Raw genomic sequence first — 24627 nt, forward strand, 5'->3', positions numbered from 1 at the left:
CTCCAGCCCAGGACACATCTACCCAGTAAGCTGACTGAACATTCTCGCGTGGCTTGTAATGACGCATTTTTGCTCACTTGGATTTTCATCTGTGTGAAAAGTAGACCAACAAAAGGTGTGAAAATGCTCTCAGAGAGCTATGTTTAAACAAATACCTGCAAAGGTCAATGAACTGATGTCATTTTGTAAAGAAGAGTGGACCAAAATTCCTCTAAACGGTGTGAGAGCCTGACAAAGTCATGCTGCTACAAACTATTGGAGCACTGGGATACTTATTTTTCATAGAATTGCAGAGACCAATGTTTAACCTCTGGTAACAATTTATGTAATGGTATAAAACCAGAACTTTAAAAAAAAGTCAGAAATTGGGTACAGGGTTCCCCTTCATTTAAAATTTAGATCTTTTATATTTACTTATTCATGCACTTCTAACACACGTCTTCAGACTGCAGGAATAATGCGGCGCACAAGGAGAAAAACCACCACGCAGCTGATACACATGATGGATACAGAATGAAACTTGTCAGAATGGATTACATGCTTTTCATCTGACTTAAATATTCAGTATAGCCTTAAAACCTAAGAGTAAAATTATTTTTAACCTTATTTCTTTTTGTATTTGGCAGAACACGGACTGTCTTTGGATACTGTACCATAAAATCTAAGAGAAACAGTGCAAATATGTACCCTTTACTCTTTCAGAAAATGTATTTACCTTTTTGACCTCTCAAAAGGTACACATAGGCACCTGGACACAGATTCTTCCTGTAGGAACATAAATTGACTTTTACTAGAATTCTTTTATCTAACAGTGTGGCTACACAAATAATACTCTAAATTCTTTCTTTCTTTCTTTCTTTCTTTCTTTCTTTCTTTCTTTCTTTCTTTCTTTCTTTCTTTCTTTCTTTCTTTCTTTCCTCTCTCCCTAAGTTTCAGTCCCTCTTTGATAACTTCAGAGAAGTTTGAGGGGAAAAAGGACAAAAGCATGATTAAGCATACAGAAAGATGGATATATATTCTTTGCAAATATATAAATCCTTCGGGGTTATGTGCTGTAAAAGTTTTCCCCTTTCCATACTTTTTTTCTTTTCTTTTTATTTTGGGGGGGGGGGGGGGGGGGGATATTTGTCACACTTACATGTTTCCGATCAGCAAACAAACTTTAATTTCAGTCAAAATAACCGGAGTAAATATAAAAGTTTTTAAATGATGTTTTCATTCATTAAGGGAAAAAAGCTGCCCAAACCTACCTGGTCCTGTGTGAAAAATTAATTACCCTCTAAATCCAATAACTGACTGTGCAACTTTTGTGATGACTCACAATAAGTCTTTTGGCCCCGTCTTCTTTGTAAAACCGCTTTAATTCAGCCACCGAAGAAAGGTTTTTGAGCAGAAATTGACTGTTTAAGTTAATCCCAAAAGATCTCAATCAGATTTAAGTCTGGACTTTGACTAGGCCACTCTAGTTTTTTTTAAAGGCATTCAGAGGTTCAACTTGCATTCAACTTGCTGGTGTGTTTCAGGTCATTGTCCTGCTAAATAACCCAAGTGCTTTTGAGCTTCAGGAAATGAATTGATTCTCTGGTAGAGAGCAGAATTCATGGTTCCATTAATTACAGCTAGTCTTCCAGGTCCTGAAGCACCAACGACTCTACCACCACCATATTTGACTTTTGGTATGATGTTCTTTCTATGAAACGCTGTGGTAGTTTTACACCAGGTGTAATTTGCGAAAACCTTTCAGGATCATCGAGATGTTTTTGGCAAATCTGAGGCAAGACTTTGTGTTCTTTTGGGTCAGCGGTGGTTTCGCCTTGACACCTCCTGGATGAATCAATGAGCTCTTGGGGTAATTTTGGTTGGTCGGCCAATCCTGTTGAAGGTTTTCTCGATTTGTGGATAATGGCTCTCGCTGTGGTTCACTGAAGTTCCAAAGCCTTAAAAATGGCTTCGGAAACCTTTCCAGACTGAAACAACAGTCTTTGTTTCTCATCTGTTCTTTTACTCAGTGATCTGAAACATGTAAGAGTGACAAATATGCGCCAAAATAATAAATCAAGATCTCCACATTTATCATTTTGCCAAAAATAAAAAGCAGCAAAAAACCTTTAAAATGTTGAGATGCGTGTGTTACTTGCAGATAGTGTTTCTCACAGTGGGTGTTTAATTTTGGAATTAAATAGTCTTTGGTAATCTCTACTTCTACTATCTGAACTCAGTGGGTGTGGCATCAACTGTGACACTGTCAGCAACAATGACTGAAATCTCCTAACCCCCCCTCCCGTTGATCCAGATGCTGCTGTGCAGATTAAGGCCCTGACATATGTGCCACTGGTCTATGTATAGTACATTTAACAGCTTTGATCTCCCGTCAAGTTGGACGTGAATCACGATGCCATCTGGTGGAAACCCAATACGAGGCTCACCAACAAGGTCGTATCCAAGGGCTCAGCCTCATCTACATCACCCTTTAATCTGGATCAAAATATTAGAGGCATCATGGCTGATGGCCTTTAATCATTTTGATGTGCCGTTAAAACAAACCTCTTTCCTCGCGCATGCCACGCCGAGCCTCTGCTGATCGCCGCAGCCGGCTTTGCGAGAAAAAGTTGTGTCTGCTTTTGCTGCCTTTCAGTCTGAGCAGGTCTGACAGATGTGGTGCACGGTGGTCAAATATTCATGCACGACTGGATCACCTACCGTAGAAAGAGAGCTTTCCTTTCACTGTGTTCATTCCCCTGGAGTTTTCAGCCACGCACTCGTACGTGCCGGCATCCTCCTGCTGGAAATATGGGATTTCCAGCACGCCGCTGGCCTTTCTCATGTCCACTTTCCTAGGGAATGGCACATTGTCGACTCTCCTCCAGCTTATAGAAGGTGCTGGGCTGTGAAGAGAGGTAAATGTGTTTTTGAAGCTGGTAGGGTGACACAAGAGACAAAAATGTTTATATGCATTTACCTTTATTGGAAATGATAAAGCAGAATTAGAGTATGAGCTGCCAGAATGTAGAAAGCGTGTATACCAATTATCTGCAAGAAAATTTTTAAAAAGTATTCTTTTTATAAGTAAAACCATCACTGAGTCATACTTCACTCTTTCAGTAATTTTCAAGACTGGTGGATGTTGTGCTCGAATAAACCTTGAATTGAAATCTATAAGATCCAAGCTTCAAGAGGAGACTCTGCGAACTATGGATCAAATTCAGATGGCTTACCCTGTAAATGTCCTGCACCATAATTTTCATAAAGAACATGATGGCGTTCAAATCATCTAGCTAAGCAGATTGCATATATTAGTATCTGTTATGTGGAAAGGTGTCTTGTATACATGAAGCATTAGGTTTACACTGATCTGATATTTGGATTGTAAATTGATGTGATACTGGATACTGACAAACTTAAATTGTGTGTTGTTCTGTGAATACACCAGGCATCAGCAGTAGTGCGCTGATTGCGCTGTTTGAAGGTGCCGCACCAAAGCTACGTTTGTTTGCAAAAGATGACGACTAAAACGTTTGATGATGAGTCACCGTCGTCCTCTCCCTCTCCTTTCTCGCACGCTTTATGATTTAACAGTTGCTGAGAAACTTTTATTGCAGACGAGCTCCTCTGGTCCACTCCATGTATGTGAGGAGATGCACACAATAAAACCGAGAGCAGGGAAGCTTTGCTGATGATAAATGGCAAAGACTCCTACACTGAGATAAAATAAGTGCATTAGGTGAATGAACTAAATAAAATGTAACCTTGATGCCTTTGTTATATTCTATGGTACAAAAAATATCAATTTGAATATAGAAACTGCATCTACTCTAGTCTACTGTTTCTTGCAGAAACGTCTTCATAGCCTTGCTCGTTTGCCTTCACATGCATATGAACTTGGTGACATCCTATTCCTAATCCGTAGAGTTTAATACGATATCAACCCACCCTCTGCAGCTATAACCGCTTCAACCCTTCTGGGAAGGCTTTCCACGAGGTTTACGAGTGTGTTTATGGGAATATTTGAACATTATTCAGAAGCACATTTGTGAGGTAGGACTGTAATGTTGGACAAGAAGGCCTGGCTTGCAGTCTCCACTCTAATACATGCCAAAGGTGTTCTATTGGGTTGAGGTCAGGACTCTGTGCAGGCCAGTCAAGATCTTCCACACCAAGTTTACTAATCCATCTCTTTATGGACCTTGCTTTGTGCACTGGTGCAAAGTCGTGTTGGAACAGGAAGGGACCATCCCCAAACTATGCCCACTATTTGGCTGAGCAGAGTATAGCCTTGTACACTTCATAATTCATCCAGCTACTTTGTTTGTTACACCAATCCAAACTAGAGACCCAGTTCTATTGGCAGCCATACATGCTAATACTATAGGTTGGTTTGGTTTGATTTGATTTGATTTGATTTTTTTCAGCCTAATAATGGCGTCCCTCAACATCAGTCACTATCAGTCAACTGTGTAAATACTGAACTGAAAGTGGGGGACTGTGAATAAAAAATGCTGTAATTCATAAGCAGTGAATGCAAATAATTTGAATTAAAGTTAAAAAGTTAATCAACATCTTGACTGTTTGAACTGAAATCTACTGTGGTGGATAAAGAGGCAAAACTGGAGACAAAAAAACAACAACAAATATGGCAATTAATGGTGATTCTGAATGAAAGTTTAATGTGGGGATTTCATTCTCTGTGGATGTGAAGCTGCAAAAATAACCTAGCACCACAGAGTTTAGTGTAACTGTTCAGCACTTTTTTACTTTAGCCGTGTGTTTTGTGCTTCAGTACACTGTGTTACAAAGCTGTATATTTCAGCTGAAGATCCTTACACCACAACACTCTCGAATTTGTCAGATGTGCAGCCAGGCTTGAAACATACCAGGATTGTAGTGAAATGGCAAAGCACACGTTATGAAAACGTAACATTTTCTCACAACATATTTCTTTTAAATGGTCGTGAGCATGCTGAGCCTGTACTAAAAGTGAGCTTACTTTCCCAGGGCGAAGCATTCAAGTTTTACAGTGGATCCTTTGGCAACATGAACAAGCTCTGGAAACTGAACTTCAATCTTTGGCTCGTATTCACCCATAACACCTGAAAGAGAAATGCAAATGAGTGTTAGTGCAAAGAAAGATTTTTTTTATTCAAGTTTAACAAGTCAGGCAAAAGAAGTTAAAAAATACAGCGTTGTGGTTTCTTCTGTTGCTACCCAAAAGCTGAAAACATTTCTGTGTGCAGCATTATTTTTTTTACTTCCATGCTGAGCAGCAGACACCAGCACTGCTCTCAGCATTGTCACAGGATGCCCTCCCGTTGAAAGTAATGAGAAGAAAAAGCAAAAAACATATTCTCTCCATGTGGACATGCGACACGCTGATGTTCAACTGACAAAACCCAAAAAAGAAAACAACAACAACAAAAAGACTGAGAATTCATAGACGGTTTGAGCTTTTACATCCAGATGAGTTTCACCTCGTTGTAGCGCTAACAGCTATGAACCAGAAAATGGGCCCATAAAATCCCCCTGGGTGCTGCCACTGTGTCTACAAAGCTTCCTGTTGGTGAAGCAGCTCTGGTGGATTATAATATTGCTGCTGTGCATGCTAAAAATCTCTGGATAGGCAGAGAAGAAGACAGAATGTGGATTTTCTGCTGTTCTAGCTTTGGTATAGATGTATTTGAGACTCGTGTCTTACATCCATAGGAAAGAAAAGCACCTCTGAATTTTATTCATTTCCCTTAAAACGACACTGAGGTAAATTACATCAATGAATTTGCTACTTGGCGTGCTGTCATTTCTCCCAGCTCTGCCAGCGCTCAGCACGGGTGCACGAAATGCCGTTTCTAAGGTACTGTCATCCACCAATGTAACAACAGGTTTTTCCCCCTTTGCTGCAATTCAGGGCTGTGTTGCACAAATAGCTCTAGAGATGTAGGAAACAGGCCAATTTCATCTCGTTGATTTGGTGAGGCATGTGTTATCAGGATGGCTCCCTGAGTGACTGTGAAAGCTCATTCAGATCCTTATCACAACTGTCACTGAAACTTAACCACAGCACTATCACCCATATTAAAGCAGACAGGAGGAAGTGGACGGGTAATTGTCTCATACCATAACCTTTTGTAGGGGACACATATTTAATGTGCCAACCTGAACCCCCCCACACCCCACCCGCACCCACATCCCCTACCTGAGCTCCACTTCATGACGATGAGGTCGAGCTGACTCCTGATATGTTGGTGTTGCTGCTGTGCTGAACTAATGTTGTAATGAAAAAAGTGCAGAAGCAGAGAATGAAAGTGCTTTGGAATCTCTGCTGGACTCACCACTGACCAACTAGCTTAGCCGTCTTCTTGATATTAGATTTAGTTTCATCAACTTTTTTTAGTCCGACAGACGATAATAAGATAATATGTAAAAAAACATTTTGTGTTTATTTGCGACTTCTATTAAATTAGTGTATATACTCACAAACACTGGATAAAATAGCAAAATTGCAGGTAAAAGTAATTTTATATTTATGAATGTAAAAATTGCATCTTCGGGGAAATGTCTTTATTAAATCATTCAAAATGTTTATCTTTTGAGTTTATTTGTGTTTGTTTATGCATAAAAACATTATTCCCTTTAAATGTTTTCAAACTCAATACACTGATATGCTGGACTTATTCATAGAAAATTCTACTTAAAACCATCAAGGTTATAACAGTTAATTAAAAACTGAAAAACTCAAACTAGGTGAGGAAAACATTTTAGTTAAAAAAAGATGAAAACTAACTGGAATACATGTCCTTCAATGAAACAAAAATAAAGCGAGTGTGTCTTTGCTTTCAGTCTTTGTTAGTTTGGTTGAACTTGTCAGTTCCGGTTTGGAAAGGCTGTTTCTGTTCCTGGAGACTGGGACGTCTGCACGGCATGAAGCCTTGTGTCTACATTGTGAACTTACTATAAACATATTACATCTTAATGCAATAAATACTTCATGTTATATAAAAAAGTCATGGTCCTGTCGTTTTGAACCCTATGTTTTAGACTTTGAATTCAGGGTTATTATTAAATTCTCTGTTTGATGATGTTTTCTAGCGTTTGCTGTTTAGAGTTTCTTTACTTCTGTAACTGTCAGTTTCATATTTAGCTTTAGTTTTCCTTTGTCTTGGCTTCTATTTATTATTTCATTTTATATCCAGTTCATCGTCTCATTCAGTGTTTAGTTTTTAGTTGTTGTTACATTGTTGTTACATTCTATCCTGTTTTTTCCCCCAGTGTAGATTTCATACCAGCTGCATCATTCATTTAGTTTAGCCTAGCCTCCCAAATGTCTCGTTGTAATTTTTTGTGAAGCTTCATCTCTGTCTCATGTTACTTCCTGTTTAATGTTGATGGTCATTTCAGTTTTACTTCCTCATTAATTATTATCTAATTTAGTTCAGCTGTGTCTAGTTTCCCAGGTGTCTCCGCTCTGCCACAGTCATATATATAGTTGCTGTCTTCCTTTGTCGTTGTCAAGTTCTCTGTTAAACCTGTGCTGTTTTCTCTGTTTGCTATTCCTAATATGCAACCGTTTAAGATACTTTGACTTCATACAGAGCCTGAATAAAGGTTTGGTTTTTATTCATGAAGTTCTGTGTCAAGAGTTTGATTTTGGTTCTTTTTGGCACCTCATGCTAAAAATAAATGAACACTTAAACTAAGCATTTTTTCAAATGATTAAAACAAAATCGAAATATTGGAAATCAACCTTAGAAACAATCTGAAACTAAGTTTCAAACATAAACTTAAAACAATATTAATATTAACACATATTAATATTCATGACCAGTGGTCATTAATGTAAATCAAAGCAAGCCTTTATTTCTAATCATAGGTTATTATAACTGAGTTAAACATTAACATTAAAGCTAGTATAGCATGTAAGTCATGTAAAAAAAGCTTAAAGTGTGCGTTGTGATTAGAAGTGATTCTGCCTACTTAAATGTCGTTTTTTTTATTACATCAAATCATCTATCATTATTGGGAAGATTATATTAAATGTCCTTTATGACATTCTCATATTTTTCAGCATTACTTAAGAATATGGAACATGCTTCTGGGATAGAAGCCTACAATTAGATTACTTGCTGAGAATGACCTTTCATCTGAAGTGGCTTGATAAGGCCAGCCTTAAGCATTAGGTCCACATGTAAAAGGACAGGCTGAAATTAGCAGAGGAGGAGATAATCAACCTTTGAATTTCATTCGTGTTCTTTGAAACAAAGTTTTTTGGGAGGTACCAACAGTAGCCATGTTGGCTTGCTACTATGGGTATGACCTGTACAAATTCTAAAGAGCGCTGCACTAAATCAGCCAAGTGATTCTGGCTTTCCTGTTGTATCAAAGAAACTGCCGTTTTGTTTTGTTTTTATAACAAAGGACCACAGAAATAGAAATCTGTTATCAAACCAAACATTCAAGAAAAACACTAATGGTTTGTCTTTGTAGAACACGAGATGTTTCATGATTATTTCCTATTGCATTTACAATGTGCACTTAGTATGCATATGCATGCAACACTGCAAAATCACAGTTTTGGGGGATGTAGTGTTAAACTGCAATAATTTGTCAGCATTGAAATAAACCCTGCTTTGCTCCAAAGGTTGAGTAATAGACTGAGACCCAGCAGAATGATGAAGCACACAGCACATACTTTAGGAAATGAAGTAAATCAGTGACTACATACTGCCCAATATTGCCTTTAACTAATTTAATTATATGTAATTTTTCCAAAACATTCCATGCATAAATAAACCTTTAATTTTATATATATTTTAGTTACATTTTACTCAAATGACTGTTCTGATGTTTGAGGGTGAAGAATCATTTTTGAGTGTACCCCAACAGTCTATAAATTCTATCACAAAACAGTAAAACCTTTTTGTCGCACTAACCAGTGTTCTTATATGCTGTTAACTGGCATAAGTGTGAGCTCACCATCACTGCGGAGCACAAGTGGAGTGGGCGGGCCCTGGACACGGGTCTTGGTGACGGTGTTGGTCACCACACAAGTGTAGTTGCCAACATCTGAGGGCTCCACTTTAGCAATGTACAGATTCCCTGTCTCCTGGGAGATGAAGCGACGCGTATCCTGCTTCACAAATGTCGGGTACTCATTGAAGATCCAGGAAAATACCAGATCTGTGGATAAGGATATAAAAAAATATATTTAAATGCAGGAAGGGCTCATGAAAAGGGTAAAGGGAACTGAGATTTTTATGGGTGATGTGGCTGCGGTGTGAAATAAGCTTGAGACCACCTCTGGGGAGTGAAAACGGTGACTAAGTTGTATCATGCTAAGGTGAAAATTGATAACAGGATCCGTGAGAGGTTGAAAACAAATGTAATTATCCGGATTCACTTTAATGACCATTTTTCATGTTGATTAGGTCTGAATATGCAAATAGGGATTTGGGAGATGGGGTTTGTGTTGTCATGAATAATTACTGCTCCCTAGGCACCCTACTAGAATTCACAAAGGAGTTTCCAACAAAGATGGCAAAAAAGTAGATAGGGACAATAATAAGCAGAAAATGAAAAGAAATGATAAAAAACAAAAAACAAAATAAAAACCCAAACAAACAAAAAAAGGTAAAAAAAAAAAAACTCTTTAGTCCAGATAAACCAGGCAACTGCCTTCAAGAAACTTCAGTCCAACTGGAAGGATTGTACCAAGAAGAAATACTCTGAAAGCCAGGAAACTTTGCATTTAGCATTCAACAATTTCTCTAAACATAAGTTTAGGAATTCCAGTTATTATCACTTCCAGGAAGTGTATCCATAAATGACAAATGCCTGTGATTGAACGGTGAGAAACCATTTTGACCAGTTTGTGTTATACTGTGATGATCAAGTTTTCCTTTAGTAAAGGAAGTGCAAGCTAAAAATAGTTAAACTACTACTTTAATCACATTTAGTGTTAGCAGCAGTGCTAACTGCTAAACACATTTCAAGATCAAAATGAATCGATTATAGGCTTTTGTCTCCTTCAAAAAACCCTTAAAGCAACACGCTTCTCTATCTATTTATATATACACACACATTCTCATTTTGCTATCTTAGTGAGGACATCTAATTGGCATAACATTTTCTCTAGCTGCTTACCCTAACCATTATAACCCTGACATTAAAACCACATTTTGAGCCTCAAAAATTCCTTCAAACTCGTGATGTGCGTCCCCACAAGTACAGTAGAATGCCAATTTCTGGTCCTCACAAGGATGCCTAAACAGGTACACACACACACAGACACATATACACGCACACACACATACACACACACGCGTGCGCACACACACACACACACTGCATACATGTGGGAGCCAGTCAAGTGCAGCAGTACCTCATGGTAAGAGCTTACACCCGGGTCACAAAATCACAAAGCTAACCTAGAATCAAAACACTGCAATCATCTTAAACCCCAACTCAAACCATATTGATTCAGTCAGCAACATTTCACTTCTCTTTGTTCCAAGCAAACAAAGACTTTGTCAGCACAGACACTGTGTTACAAACACAACTATGATGCAAAAGGTTTTAAATAAGCATGTAGGTGTCAGCTGCTCCCTGCAACGCCATGCTGGAGGTTTTGAAGATAAGTGAGGCACACATTTCCAGGTCATGAGATCCAAGAGTTTGCCAGCAAATAATTGCTTATAACAATACCAAGGATTACTTTGAGTAGTTAGCTTTGAGTCCATTCATATGAGCCAGCCTTAAATTCACAGACATCAAAGCTGCTTGTTTCTACACAACCTTTTGAGCAGCCGCTGAGAAAGGGGTGAAACTGAAGCTCACTGTAATGAGACTTATCTTACCGTTAAAAAGCCAGATCAAGACAAAGGACTTTACTTCAGGCACTTATCTGCTTCATTAGGCCTCTGATTTGACATTATGGGAAGTTTTAAAGAAAGAGAAATATTAGAAAAAGCAATGGTCTAGACAAGTGTTGAGGAGTTATTAAAAATGATAATAATTACTCCTAATAATAATTAATGGCTGGATGTCACAGTAGATTAAATTAAGTAATTGTGAGACTCCAGCAACCTGGTCAATAATCTAATTTAGTGCGAAACGGTGCTTAAATTGAGACAAATGCTCAGCAGAAAACATGTAAACAACAAGTATTTTAGGAACAAAACCCAGCATATACACTGTGGTCACTCCTACTGGGACCGTAATTCATCCACTGACATCATCTCTACTGCTGGTTTCACAGAGAAACCAGACACGCAATTAGAAATGAACACGGAGTGTTGCTATGGCATCTAAGATGAGCCCGAGCAGTAAACGTACCCCATACGCGAGCAGTTTGTCACAAACAGCGTTTCCCAAAGCCTCTATTTATCTTTCAGCAGCGATTTGAATGAATATAGAATCTATCGGTATCAGTGGGTGAGGTGATCACTTTACAACTTTAGTCACTTTATTGATGTCAGCTCATCAAATCTGAATGTTGTGACATAATCTGCTATTGTGGCGTTCTGCAGTCAGCATTACTGACAGCCATGAACTATTCTCCTGCTGCGCTTAATCAAACTCCACCACTTGTTAACGGACTGGCAATTAAGCAAAACACCCTTAGAGGAACCCTTCCCTTCACCTCCTCTAGCTGCTTGGCAATTTATCACAGCAGGTCTGCATACTCCTGCTGGCTGTAAGGAGCAGGTACTGTACCGATCAGTGCCATTTGAGGCTTGGGCTCTGGCCACTGTGTGCACGCAGAGCCGAGCACAGACCGATGACACAGCGGAGATCCGTGGGGACGAGGGACACTTCAAGGCAGGATAAGGCATGTTGTTTGTGTTTGTTTCCTCTCCAGTGCTTTTGGACTATGGCTGCACCTGCTCTCGCTCTATGTTTAAAACCCATATGACTACATGGCACAACATGAGCCGGAAAATACCGCAGAGAGCACAGACATAATGAGATGTCTCACACAGCTGGCCGAACGGTCCTCACACAATCATCCAGGGCATTGATTTTATGGGTTACACAACACTGATATAAAAACAGGACATCTTCAAGACAAATTGTTGAAGAAATCCAGCTGCTCTGCAGAATTGCTATTACTGCCATGCTAAAAATATTCAGACTGCAGCTTTTACACAAGAACTGACTTGTTTTAGATTTCAATTTGAAAAGTGATGTTGAAAACACTATTTCAAAGCTGAATCATTAAGAAAGTTTAATGTTGAAAAGAATTATTTCTACAAGAGCTCAGTTTGGTATGTCAAAGAAAAAAGAAACTAAATTTAACTTCCAAAACATGATCCACGGACAGGGGATTGCAGAAGTCCCAAAAGAGTTTTTTGTGGTTCCCCTCTGGGTTAAAGATCACTTTGCATGAGTCACAATGAATAAAGCTGCTTCGCTCACACAAAGAGATCCAGGAGCAGCTTCAAAGGACAGGCCTCACTGAATATTCAAAGAGCGAAGAAGACGAGGACGTCAAACATGCCCGTCTCTTTGCACAGATTTGCTATTATGGAAAGACGGAGCACGAAGACAAAGACGGTGGGCAGTAATCACCCAGCAGGTCTATCATTCTTTATGATGAGCTGAAAGAAAACTACTTCATCAAGTTGTGGCATTATGGATGGACAGTTAGACTGCGCTGTGTGAGTATATGGTAAAAAATGGTAAATGGCCTGTATTTGTATAGCGCTTTTCTAGTCCCTAAGGACCCCAAAGCGCTTCACACTACATTCAGTCATTCACCCATTCACACACACATTCACACACTGGCGATGGCAAGCTACATTGTAGCCACAGCTGCCCTGGGGCGTACTGACAGAGGCGAGGCTGCCGGACACTGGCGCCACCGGGCCCTCTGACCACCACCAGTAGGCAAACATGGGGTTATTATCTTGCCCAAGGATATTTGGCATGCAGCCAGGAGGCAGCCTGGGATCGAACTACCGACCTTCTGATTAGTGGCTGACCTGCTCTGCCACCTGAGCTACAGCCGCCCCAGCAGCAGACATGCTTCAGAGAAGGTGGTTTCATAAAGATAAGCACATAAAATGCATATGCTCTAAAAATTCTGCACCAGAATGCAGCATAAATATATCAACAATACTAAAAGTGCATTTTCTATTCAATTGTGATTAAGAGATTTAATAAAGTAGTAGCTGTGTCATCTACACTGACTGATTCTGCTGGAGGTTTCTTCCTGTTAAAAGGTGTTTTTCCTTCCTACTATCGCCAAGCACGTGCTCATAGGGGGTGCACGAATTGTTGGGGATTTCTCTGTATTACTGTAGGTCTTAATCTTTCCCATGTACTGCAGGATGCCTTGATGCAACTGTTATTGTGATTTGGTGCCATATAAATTAACTTGAGGGATTTTAGGGAGTCACTGTGGTCCTGTGTCAGTCAAAAGATGTTGAGTGTAATTAAGCAGCCAAGCTCAGTTCTTAGTAGGAACTGTGTGTCAAGCACCATATAGCTTCAGGATCACTGCTTCATTTAGCACTGACAGAGTAACTGAACAGGAACACTGGCCAGATGTCTCTCGTGCCACAGCAGCCTCAGTCATGGTGGCCGGCTGCTAGCTAAACTTACTGCTCAGCTATAAAAACACATTGCACACATAACAGCCAGCGCCACTAACTTAACATCTTGAAGGAGAATCTTTCTGTCACAAATCATAGTGCAGGAGTCCATGACACTTGGAACACTACAATCCTTTTTCAGCATCTTTATTTTGAGAAATGATACTGCAGATTTAATTTAATTTAATTTGCATTAAATCAACAGCAACTGTTTCTGTAACATGAAATGACTTCATGTGTCATATAAACTCATTTGACTGGGTAAAAACTTTGATGATGACAGCACTTTTTTCATTTGGCCTAAATAAACAAAAAGAAGAAAAACCTTTAAAAAGCATATGGTTAATAGTTTACATAATGTTGTTCTGTATCGAGTGAAACACAAAGCATCTGCAGTACAACAACTATGCAAAGATGTACTTTCACTGCTTGGAAACATACACATATTTGCCCTCTAAGATACGCAGCTACCTTGAAATCTTAGCTTCTTCCTCCTGTTTTGTTTTCCATGTTTTATTCTCAACTTCATTTTTGCGTCTCCTTTTGTAACTTGTAATAAAACTTAGACTTAATTTCACGAGTTTCAGTTTTCCTGCTCTCCTCTGTTCACTGTGTTGTTAAGCCTACACCTCCATGTTCCCTCATTTTGTTACGTCCTGTCTTATTTTGGTAGCTCCTGTTTCTTTTCTCTTGTTCCTCTGTCTCGTCATCTTGTGTCTCATAGTTGGTGTTCTATTGTAGCTCTCCACTACATTATGTATTCCATATGTATGTAGTGGTGAGATAGTCTCTCAATCAGAGAACCAAGGTTACAATGTAACACACATTTGCCATCTTCCTAATCATTATGTTTGCATTTGTTTGTCACACTGTACTGCTGTCTTCCCTCACGTGTCTTCTGGTTTGGTTTGGGTTTTTGAATTTTCTACTTGCCTGAGTAAAGTTTTTTTTCCCAGTTGTTTTAATTATATCTACCAAGGTTAGGCTTTGGTAGCGTGTATGCGCGAGCATGTCTTTGAAACATGATAGCTCAAAAACTAGTTTATGAATTCTGTTAAAACTGTGTAGGGATGTAGCGTGGGGTCGTGTTAGTAATCAAATAAAATTTCACTAAAATTTGTCAGGTTTCTAAGCCTTGTAACTTAGAAACTATGATTCCTATATAGTGTGCATTGTCATATACAACATGCAGAAAGTATGGTATAAGGATTTAAAATATCATGTTACATTTGACCTTTGACCTGTGCTTCAAGGTCACGAGCTTGATTTGAAGGTCAAAGTGACAGTAATACTATCTAGAGCCATTTAAACCTGTGATTGTCACTGCCATTGTTTGTATTGATAACATATAAGTATTTGAGAATTCTAAATAACACCTTATTAATTGTATTATTAATAATATTTATTGACTATATGCACATTACAGTAATTGTAAAATTGTTATGTATATAAAAGGCTATAGCCATTTGAATACATAATAATTTGGATACATATACAATGTTCCCAGAAAGGTATAATATCCTTTTAGGCAAACAAAATAAACTTATGATAAAAAAAATAAAATATAGAAAATGCAATACTACTCCTTTAAAAGTAAATACTGCCCAGAGATTGAGTTCAAGTGCTTCTTATTCAACGAGTCTGCGTCTGGGTCTTTATTGCAGCAGCCCTTTAGTTTCCATATACAGTGAAAAAAACACAGCCATCAAAAGACGTATGCATAATGAATTCTGCCACTCACAGCTATGCTTCAAACCAAGTCATTAGAAATGCATTCAATTTTCTATTAAGGCTTTGTCCAGTGAAACTCCAGTGAAATGAAAGGCATGTGCACTTGTGCTAACAGCTGATTTGAGGTAGAAAAAGGACATGCAGCAAATGAAAACTGAACAAATTTGCAGAGGAGTAAATAAATTTATAAATAAATTTATAAATAAATGTATAAAAATAAATAAATGCAACGGCTGTTAAATTCAGTGACGTCAGCCAGTCGCTAAAAAAAAAGGTAGCCATGTTTTTGGTTTCGTGTAATGTGATTAATTTCTCCACAACACAGGCCCCGGCCTGCTTCTCATCCTCCTGCTGTTGCCCCAAGCCTGCACTGACACTGTCCCTGGGGGTGGGGGTGGAGGCGGGAGTGTTGTGTGCTTATCCGCTAAAAGCAATTCATATTAATTTGAACACAGACGACAATATTTACAACAAGCACGAACGACCAAAGATCTCGCTCTCTTTTTTTTTGCCAGAAAACAAAGCACCCATCTGTCAATAAAGAAAGACTTGAGGAGTTTTACTGTTACATCAGTATGGTTTGGCATCATAATGTATGATCAGCACCAGTAGCCTCATCACTTCATATCAATAATAGATGTAAGGGCACGCTGTGACAACAAGATGCATTTTTAATTGCCCAATTACAAAGCTGTGGGATGTGAGCATACTGCAAAAAAACAGAAGGCAAAAATTTACAACAAAACAGCACACAGTTGTCCTTTTCCAGGATGAATAATTCTCTGATTACAAGCGTCACGCACACGGTATTACATACTGAGTAGGAGGGGTTGCTGGGTATGTGTCAAACTGGGTAAAAAAAACCAAAAAACACACACTGAGCTAGTACAACATGATCTAATTTTTTTCTAAAGTACTTCATGAGCTGATGAGAGGAGGGCGCATGCAGCAAAACAACACGGCTGCACAACCCACACGAGGAAAGCCCCCGAAAACAAACGTACAATTTATTCCTGTTAGAATCTACGTGCTCGGTGATTTAGGAGAGCATCTTCAGCACACAGACAAGCAAAAATAAAAGAAACTCGAGAGACGCCTTCCACTGTTAGACTACTGTCATCCCACGTTGTGTAACTGAGTGCAGTACTCCCATATCTGCTCCAGGCTCCGAGAATCCTCTGATCCACTGTTTCCTTTACAGGACCGGACAGGATGCACATGCTCAGCGCTCTCGAAGCCTCAGGTGGGAGGAAAAACAGGACAAAAGACACACACACACACACAGACACAACTACTCTTGGAATAGACACAAGTGATTTCAGTCTTGAGTGCCCCTTAAAGGTCTCCCCCCATTAGAAAATAGAGGTCAGCAGCATTAAGTCCACGACTAAACACAGTAGTCGTGCAGTACAAAGAGCGCGGTTGGGTCACACTGGCAGCCCATTAATGCGGTCTGGTTTGAAAAAGACAGACAGCCTCTCAGCCCTTCTTGTTTCCTCTGATCCACACTGACAGACCGAAGGGGAACCGGACTGCACATTTGGGAGAAACAAACATCGCAGCGGCGGCTCGGTCTAAAAAGAAGCCGGCGCTGTAACCAGGTTGTGTTAATCCATTCTCCTTCCTTGAACTCTGCAGAAAGCAATTACCATAGATTCCTGCCATGCTCTGACACTGGCCTGTCAGCTGGGGAGCAAACGTGTGGAGGCAGTGTGGAGGCAGCACCTCACTCTGCCTTTGTGCTGCAGTCTGGTCTGGCAGGGTGTGTCGTGCCTGATTCTGCACTCAGCCCCCATTTCCCTGTCTTCCTATGGCTGATTGTAAGTGCAGGTAGCATGTTTGATGACAGTGGTCACGTTGGAAGACACGCAGCGGAAAACAATCGCGGCTCCTGCTCAGGTCCTTGTTGTTTGATGTGGTTTTGGAAGCCAGGTCTTCTCGTATTACAGATTCAAGACACTCATAGTTCATATATCACGAGTCCTACAGTCATCACATTTTCCTCAACCTAAATTTAATTATTTTTCATTTAGTTGGAAAAAAATACTATGACTCAAGTTAAGATCCACTAAACCTTTAATAGTTTATTCAATGTGCATCTATTCATTTAACATATAATGAGATTTGCTTGTTGTTGCATCACTTTGTAGCTGACGGCCGGCTGCTATAACATGCTCCGGTTACATAAAGTATCTTGAATGTTCACTCACTGGCCACTTTGTTAGGTACACAGGTTTGACTGCTGGTAAATGCAAATCACATGTTGGCAGAGCAGTCAAGACAACCAGCTGAACTTTGAACCAATGGTCACATTACACAGACAGAAACTGTGGAAACTGAAATCCTACAGCTCTGCACTCATTTCTTTATATTTTGATTCCAAGAAGCCAGAATTTCTGGTTATTCTTTAAAGTGATCTTTAGTTACGAACACAGAAAAACTGTAAACAGATTTTGACCCATCATGCCGTACCATCTGGAAAGTGTCTATTTAGCGACGGCTTCATTTTAAAGCGTGACAATGATCCCAAACAGCCTGCTAATGCACTAAAAGCATACCTGGATAGGAAAACACTCAACAGAACACTTTCAGTCATTGATCGGCATCCCGAGAGCCCAGACCTCAACATTATTGAAGCATTATTGTGTGGGATCATCTTGAGAGAGAACGCAACAAAAAGCACCCAACATCCAAGGAAGAGCTTTGAGTGTCCTTGAAGAAGGATCCTTAAAAAAACACACACATCAAAGCTTGTCTAAGAGAGCTCAGGCTGTGTTGAAGAATAATACCTGTAATACCTGTAGCTTACCTCTTAATTGTAAACAAACACAGTGTGGCCCCAAATTTCTGCTCATCTTGTGTTTACTAAGTAAATGAATTTCCTTCTATACCAAATATGCACTTTCAAACTAATTTGAATGTTTTTGTCTTCTATCATGTTCAGGTTTCCTCACTCCACCCATATCCCATGATCCTCACAAAATATAAAGAAACAAGAGGTGGCTTGATCATTTACACCTGGACCTCAGCCCTGCTGTCTGCACAGTACTGTATGTGTACTACGGCAACCAAGTGTTGCAGGGAATCACTGGACATTCTGCTGCCACAGACTCTCATTAGCTTCACACCTGATGCTCTCTCTTACAAGCTGAGAACAGAAGAACAGGCGTGCACGCCACATCCTCCATGTTCATGTTTCGTTTCTTTCTTCTCTTCTCTTTGCTTCACTGCCATACATTCTCACTCCCCTTCCTCTTCCACGGGGGGGTTGCCGCACCCGTAAAATGTTTATTTGAGCAGGTTCCTCCATGCTCGCAAATTGCTGCAACGCTGCTGTGCTCAAGATCTATAAATATGTTTTACAATACTCAAACTCAGGACTTACAGCTGTGGACTTTTGCCTGCTTGCTGTTTTGCAACAAGGCAGACTACTCTGCATGTGATAACTTGCAAATTGTAAACGGTTGTAGTCATTTGTCCAAATTTCCTAAAACATCTGAAAATGCCAACAAAGAACGAGAAATGCTCTTTCTGATGTGCACAAGTAGCACAGTGTTTGGAAGGATTTTACATAGGGGTCAAATTCCCATCAACGCCGGCTGTGTATACATTGCATGACACAAACTGATAATTAGATGGATTCTATGTATGTGTTGCTCTAATGTGTTGGATATGCATTTCCTTTTCCCTCTGTTTTGCTTTTCTCACCTACTGTTGACTAAATAAAGGACGATTACAAGTGTAGTGATTAAACAGCATGTGCACATGTGCAGAAAACATGTGACCCCTGTCTTTTTTCCATGTAATTTTTATTGGGCATCATAACATGTGACCTACCTGCTTTACTTTCTATTCTCAGACACTCACAGTGGAGTTTGTCATCCTGGCATTAATATTTCTCTCTAATCTGTGAAATGTCACATTGCTCGTAAATTGTGAGACACTTCACGATCTCTGCAGTGCCCTGTTTGTGATGTAACATGAATATAAGAACAGGAATAAATTAAGCAAACACAATGATGTGAGGAAACATTGAAATCTTGCATGAATATAATTAAAATCTACACAGTGTGATACAGTCTAAACTGAATGTCTTTTCTAATTACATCACCTTGAACATGTAAACCGCGCAAAGTGCAGCAGCGGCAAGCTGGAGCAAAGATCATCGATGAGTCTAAGAACAACATCACCAGCAGTTTAACCTTTGATACCCAGCCCCACCTGTAACTGACTTTGAAATGCACGAAAACAAAAGGAGACGTGTGCCTCTGAGAAATCTGTTTTGACTATAACCTCTGTTCCCTGAAGGAGATGAACAAGATTGCAATATCCACGCAACATCTACCCGATGCTGCGTTAGCACAGGCGTCAGCTTGCATCATTCTTTCAACAGGTAAAAAGAGATCACAGCGGGACGTACGGGACACAATAAATCCCCAGTAGTCCTGCACTCGTGAGACACTCTCTGTTGCCACAGATGAAGCCGGCCCTTTACCGTGAGGAAAATAATGTGTAAAAAATATTTGCCCAAGAGCCACAGCAAACCTCCCCCTGAGTGTCCACCACTGACGCAGCTTTGCATTCTTTTAGCATTGTGTCACGATGTAAAGTCTCAAAAAAATCAGAATTGATGCAACAAATATACTTGTTCCATTCATTCTTCTTTTATGCAAAGATATAATGCCTACATTTCCTACAATACAACTCAACCCCTGACAGGTCAGTTTAAGATGCAGGTTTGTTATACTGAAAGTTGCTAAAGCAGCAAGCCTCAAAGTGTGGGCTGCGGAGGTCTGGTTTGCTCTCGCTGTTCTTTCATTTTCAGTCTTGTCTTCTTCTTCTGGGTTGGCCAGCATCATTTGAGGCATTATTTCAGGCTTTGCGAGGCTCCCTCTGGAGTCACAAAATGCTTCGCAAATGCAGTACGACTCCCCCACATCGGTCAGCAGGCAAACTTTACAGAGCTGAAGTCTGTATTGTAGTTTTGTTTCCACTTTGATGCTGTTACTAAAGGGCCGTTTCTGTACTATTTGTCATACCAGTGAACCACTGAGAAAATATTTTTTCATTTCTCGAATGTGAATCGTCGGGTAAGTTTCTCTGATTTATATCACTGTGAATCAAAAATCTTTATTAATGTATGGTTTGGTAAAAGTTGATAATCACACTTTGAAATGCATTCAAGAAAATAATGAATTAGTCTTATCTTTGAACTAAAGATGGTAACCAGGTCTTCTATAACTTGAACTCTTTCAACACATGAGAGGATTTTCTAGGGTATGACTTAACTGAGTGTGCACAGATCTGTGCACAATCCCACTAAGTGAGCTGAATTCTATGCAGCACCAGAAGCAGTTAAAGGCCTGTGATGGCAAGCCAGCTATAAAAGTGCTATGAATTCAACTTACAACTGCTGTCCAATGCTCTGCTAGGCAAGCTAGGTGTGTGGACGGAGCTGTCATGTTTTCGACAATTGTTATTTTCCCCTTGCACAGCAGGTGACAGCGCATTTCTTCTGGGATGAAATCCCCACAGGCACTGAGGGATTTGTGTTTATGTGGCAGCACAGTGGAGCCCAAGGACATGCCATGTGACTGCAGCCTGGCAGAGGGGACGCAGTCGCTTACACGCCATTAAAAAAACCCCACAAAGAAAAGGAAAAAGGAAATGGTCTTTATACATGGAATGACATGAACGTATATTTGTGTGAGGCTGTGAATTACCCTCTTTTTAATGCTTTTATACCGCACACACAGGCGTGCGTGCACTCCAAACACAACCATAACAACAACTAGTGTAAACTTTAAGAAGCTTAAAGGAGATTGAGGAAACATGTCACTCACACATGTCTTTTGGGAAATGTGTGCGTTCTCTGTTCAGACTCCTCTGTGACCTTTTCATACGTGATTTGAAACTCCAATCAACTCCCGAGTGTCACTCTCAGAAAAATATCCCATTTCATGCCACTGTCATGTTGTTGGTTGCTTGTCTACAAAGTTTCTTCTTCGGCATGAGGTAACTGCTAGATTATCTCAAAACCAGAAGGGTTTGCAGAAGAGGCTCTGTTGGCTCAGCCATGGACGGTGTGACAGTGACATGCGATATTATTTCAGAGAGCTGAAGTTTCCAGACAGATGAAGAGGGAGAAATATGATTGAATACGGGATTGTGAAAGGAGATTACTCATGGAGATTGAAATGTGTCAGCTGCTAATCAGATTAAGAGCAGAATAATCCCTGATGGGAAAAAAAGAGAAACTACTAAGTATGAGTCAACAAATACCACGAAATAAACATGTCGCTCCTCATGCTGCATGAAGAGATTAAAACTTCATATAGCCTTTATCAAAGTGCACCTTCAGAAGGAATTTAAATATCTTATTTTTGACAAGCAGAAGGATAGTTGAGCTGCTATTTGAATACTGTTGCCAGGCGACTGATCAATATACCAACAGAAAACCTAAAACAGGTTGACAACTTCAGACAGCTATCATTGGACATGCTATGTTAATTTCACGTGACGTACTTTAATCTTATTTAAGTTTATAAATCTTTATGTTTTTCTTGGCTGAGCAGTTTAATATCTGTGATGTTTTAATGTCAGTAATAATAATATTTTCTGTATAATAGGTTAAAAGAAAGTAGAATAGTATGGTCAGAAAAAAACTAAATGCTCACTCAATCATAATTTGATCATAAATGAAAAATAAACTTCAGTATTTTCATATATTTCCAGCTCTCCTCACCTGAATGACCAGACAATAACTCCTTACAGGTGTGTCCAAATGCATGGCTGCATCCTCCTGAGGACCCGGCCTTTGCGGTCTAAGTGGGCCGGGTCCTCCGAAGGCCAGATGTACGGGGAGTTCGCTGTCATCGCCCCGGCTAGCTATCGAGCTGGTGGGTAACAGACGTCTCCGAAAACGTCGAACCAATTTTCCAGACATGCGATGTCTTGATAAACCGAGCAGATATTTGACGTTTACACAGCTACATTCTCGCCTGAAAATATCTTAAAAGTTTATTTTTTGACCCAGAAAGAACAATAAAAGTAATATTAAAACTTAGTAGCGGCCGCCATTGTTGGAAATTGAAATTGGCTGTGCCGCGCTATGAATTCTGGGATATGGTAGGCCACGAAGGACACACCTGACCCATCCTTCAAATTCGGGGAAAAGGAGGACGCATTTGTCGGCTGCATTTGTCGGAGTCTACGAATTTGGACAGCCTTCGTTGCGTCGTTGTGACGTAATCAGTCTACAAATGCGGCCTCAGGAGGATGCAGCCCATGAATCTGGACACCGCCTACATCACGACTAGCATAAACTAGGATAACACAATAAGGGAAGACAAAATCACCACATGATAATATGCACAACTGTATCATCACCTGAGCAAGGTTGCAGAATAGTTACACCCTTATCTAATAGATTTTAGTAAGTCCTAATATTACCTTGTCATCTGTATTATAGTTAGTGACGCAATCCCTGTTTATCTGTCATTACGGTGTCATTAATCATAGTTTGTATTGTCACCAGTAATCAATCTAGGCAGCTGCTGTGCATGCTGCTTATGATATTTGCTTCCATAATATGCAGGTTACACGTCATGCTTATCACAAACACACATGTTGCTGTTATCACCACACAGTTATGTGTCTGTTTACTGTAGATATAGCACAAAGAGATGTGCTGACCAACCCCCCCCCCCCCTAAAGATACACATGCACACATCCGATCTAATCCTGGTTTACATACAGCAGATATGTGCTTCCCTTCCAGCACATTCCCTTAATTTTCTGTTCCTTTGAAATCATTCTCTCTATCACCATCCCCATCTACTTCTTGTGTCCGAACGCATCTTTCTGCATGGGTGACTCCATGCTGCTTACAGCGGGCAGGACAGCTGTCTGCCACACATAATGTGCCCTCTGAGAACCCCCTCTGGCAGGTGGAAACCCACCAGAGCCTTGGGCTTACACAGAGGGTCCTAACTCCATGGGAAGATCTGCAAACATATGGCACTGAATAGGGATGTGCAGAGGTTTTCCTTGCAAGTACCACCCACATGCAGAATTTGATTAAAATGCAATGAGGTCCTTGTCAGGGAAGGAAGGTGGCTTAGGTGGCTCGACAGTCATTATTGTCCTGTTATTGACTGTCACTCTACCGATGCCACATTGTGATTCATCCTCTCTGTGCCAAAGGAGCATTATAAAACTTGACTGCACACGACTGAAAATGATTCCCCCCCCAGTCTACCAGTGCACCACAACAAGCAGAGAATGTGTGTCATTATCAACTTTTCATATAACTCTTCGGGGTTTGGGACAGGGTTAGCTCGTTGCTGAAAGCAACTGGATGAAACTGTCTAATATTCTTTCTATTCAGAAGGATTGCTTTCAAACAAACCTTGAAATGCTGTCAAGCTTACAAGATGTCAGCCTGGGCCCTGTGCTTCGTACGTCGCTTACTACATCCAAGATCAAATGAAACATCCAAGACCAAACCATCGCGCTAACCGTGAGCGCGCTAATCCGGTTCCCCGAACACACCTGCTGTTGACGATTAGTACAGCTGGACGCAGTAATGTGAGATCACTGGGCGTAAAAGGGGCTACGCATCGATAGTAGAAACATTGATCGGCAACCCTCTGATTGGTCGGCGAAAATGTCGACAGAGCGCGCTCGGCTCGGTATTTTTCGGCAGCAGAGCAAGAACTCTTGAGTGAGGGATTTCAGGAGTTTCAGAGTTTAATCAGAACGCAAGGGAACACTGCAAAGGCTGCAAAAGCAAGGAGAGAGGGCTGGCAGAAAGTTGCTGACAAATTAAACTCGTAAGTAATTTAATAATAACAATAATAATGGAGTGGATTGATATAACGCTTTTCAAGGCACCCAAAGCGCTTTACAATGCCACTATTCATTCACTCTCACATTCACACACTGGTGGAAGCAGCTACGGTTGTAGCCACAGCTGCCCTGGGGCAGACTGACAGAAGCCAGGCTGCCATATCGCGCCATCGGCCCCTCTGGCCAACACCAGTAGGCGGTAGGGTAGATTTATTATATTACACTATATTATCCAATATTATATTACATTATATTATAATATGTTATATTTTATCCTCTTTCACATTAGAGCCACAACAGGACCCACTAGAACATGGGAACAGGTAAAAGTGAAATATAAGAATATTCTACAGAATGGTAATATTTATCACTTATATTGCTTTTAGTCTCTTGGAAAGAGACCCTGGAATAATCTGTTTGTTTATAACAGCAACCAAGAAAAGGGCAGAGCAACAAAAGACAGGTG

General features: G+C 40.2%; 1 protein-coding gene across 2 annotated transcripts in view; it reads right to left on the reverse strand.

Annotated features, from left to right (window-relative positions):
* The window catches only part of cntn4 (contactin 4), a 200054-nt gene that overhangs the window by 84223 nt on the left and 91204 nt on the right, over positions 1-24627 (reverse strand). For both annotated transcript variants that reach the window (XM_023153751.2, XM_004567418.4), the window contains exons 6-8: positions 8962-9165; positions 4985-5087; positions 2701-2885 (exon numbers count right to left, since the gene is read on the reverse strand). In XM_023153751.2, the coding sequence (XP_023009519.1) occupies positions 2701-2885; positions 4985-5087; positions 8962-9165 (492 nt within the window). The remainder of the gene's footprint in view (positions 1-2700; positions 2886-4984; positions 5088-8961; positions 9166-24627) is intronic.

This window comes from Maylandia zebra, linkage group LG5, assembly GCF_041146795.1.
Source record: "Maylandia zebra isolate NMK-2024a linkage group LG5, Mzebra_GT3a, whole genome shotgun sequence".
In the NCBI taxonomy this organism is placed as follows: Eukaryota; Metazoa; Chordata; class Actinopteri; order Cichliformes; family Cichlidae; genus Maylandia; species Maylandia zebra.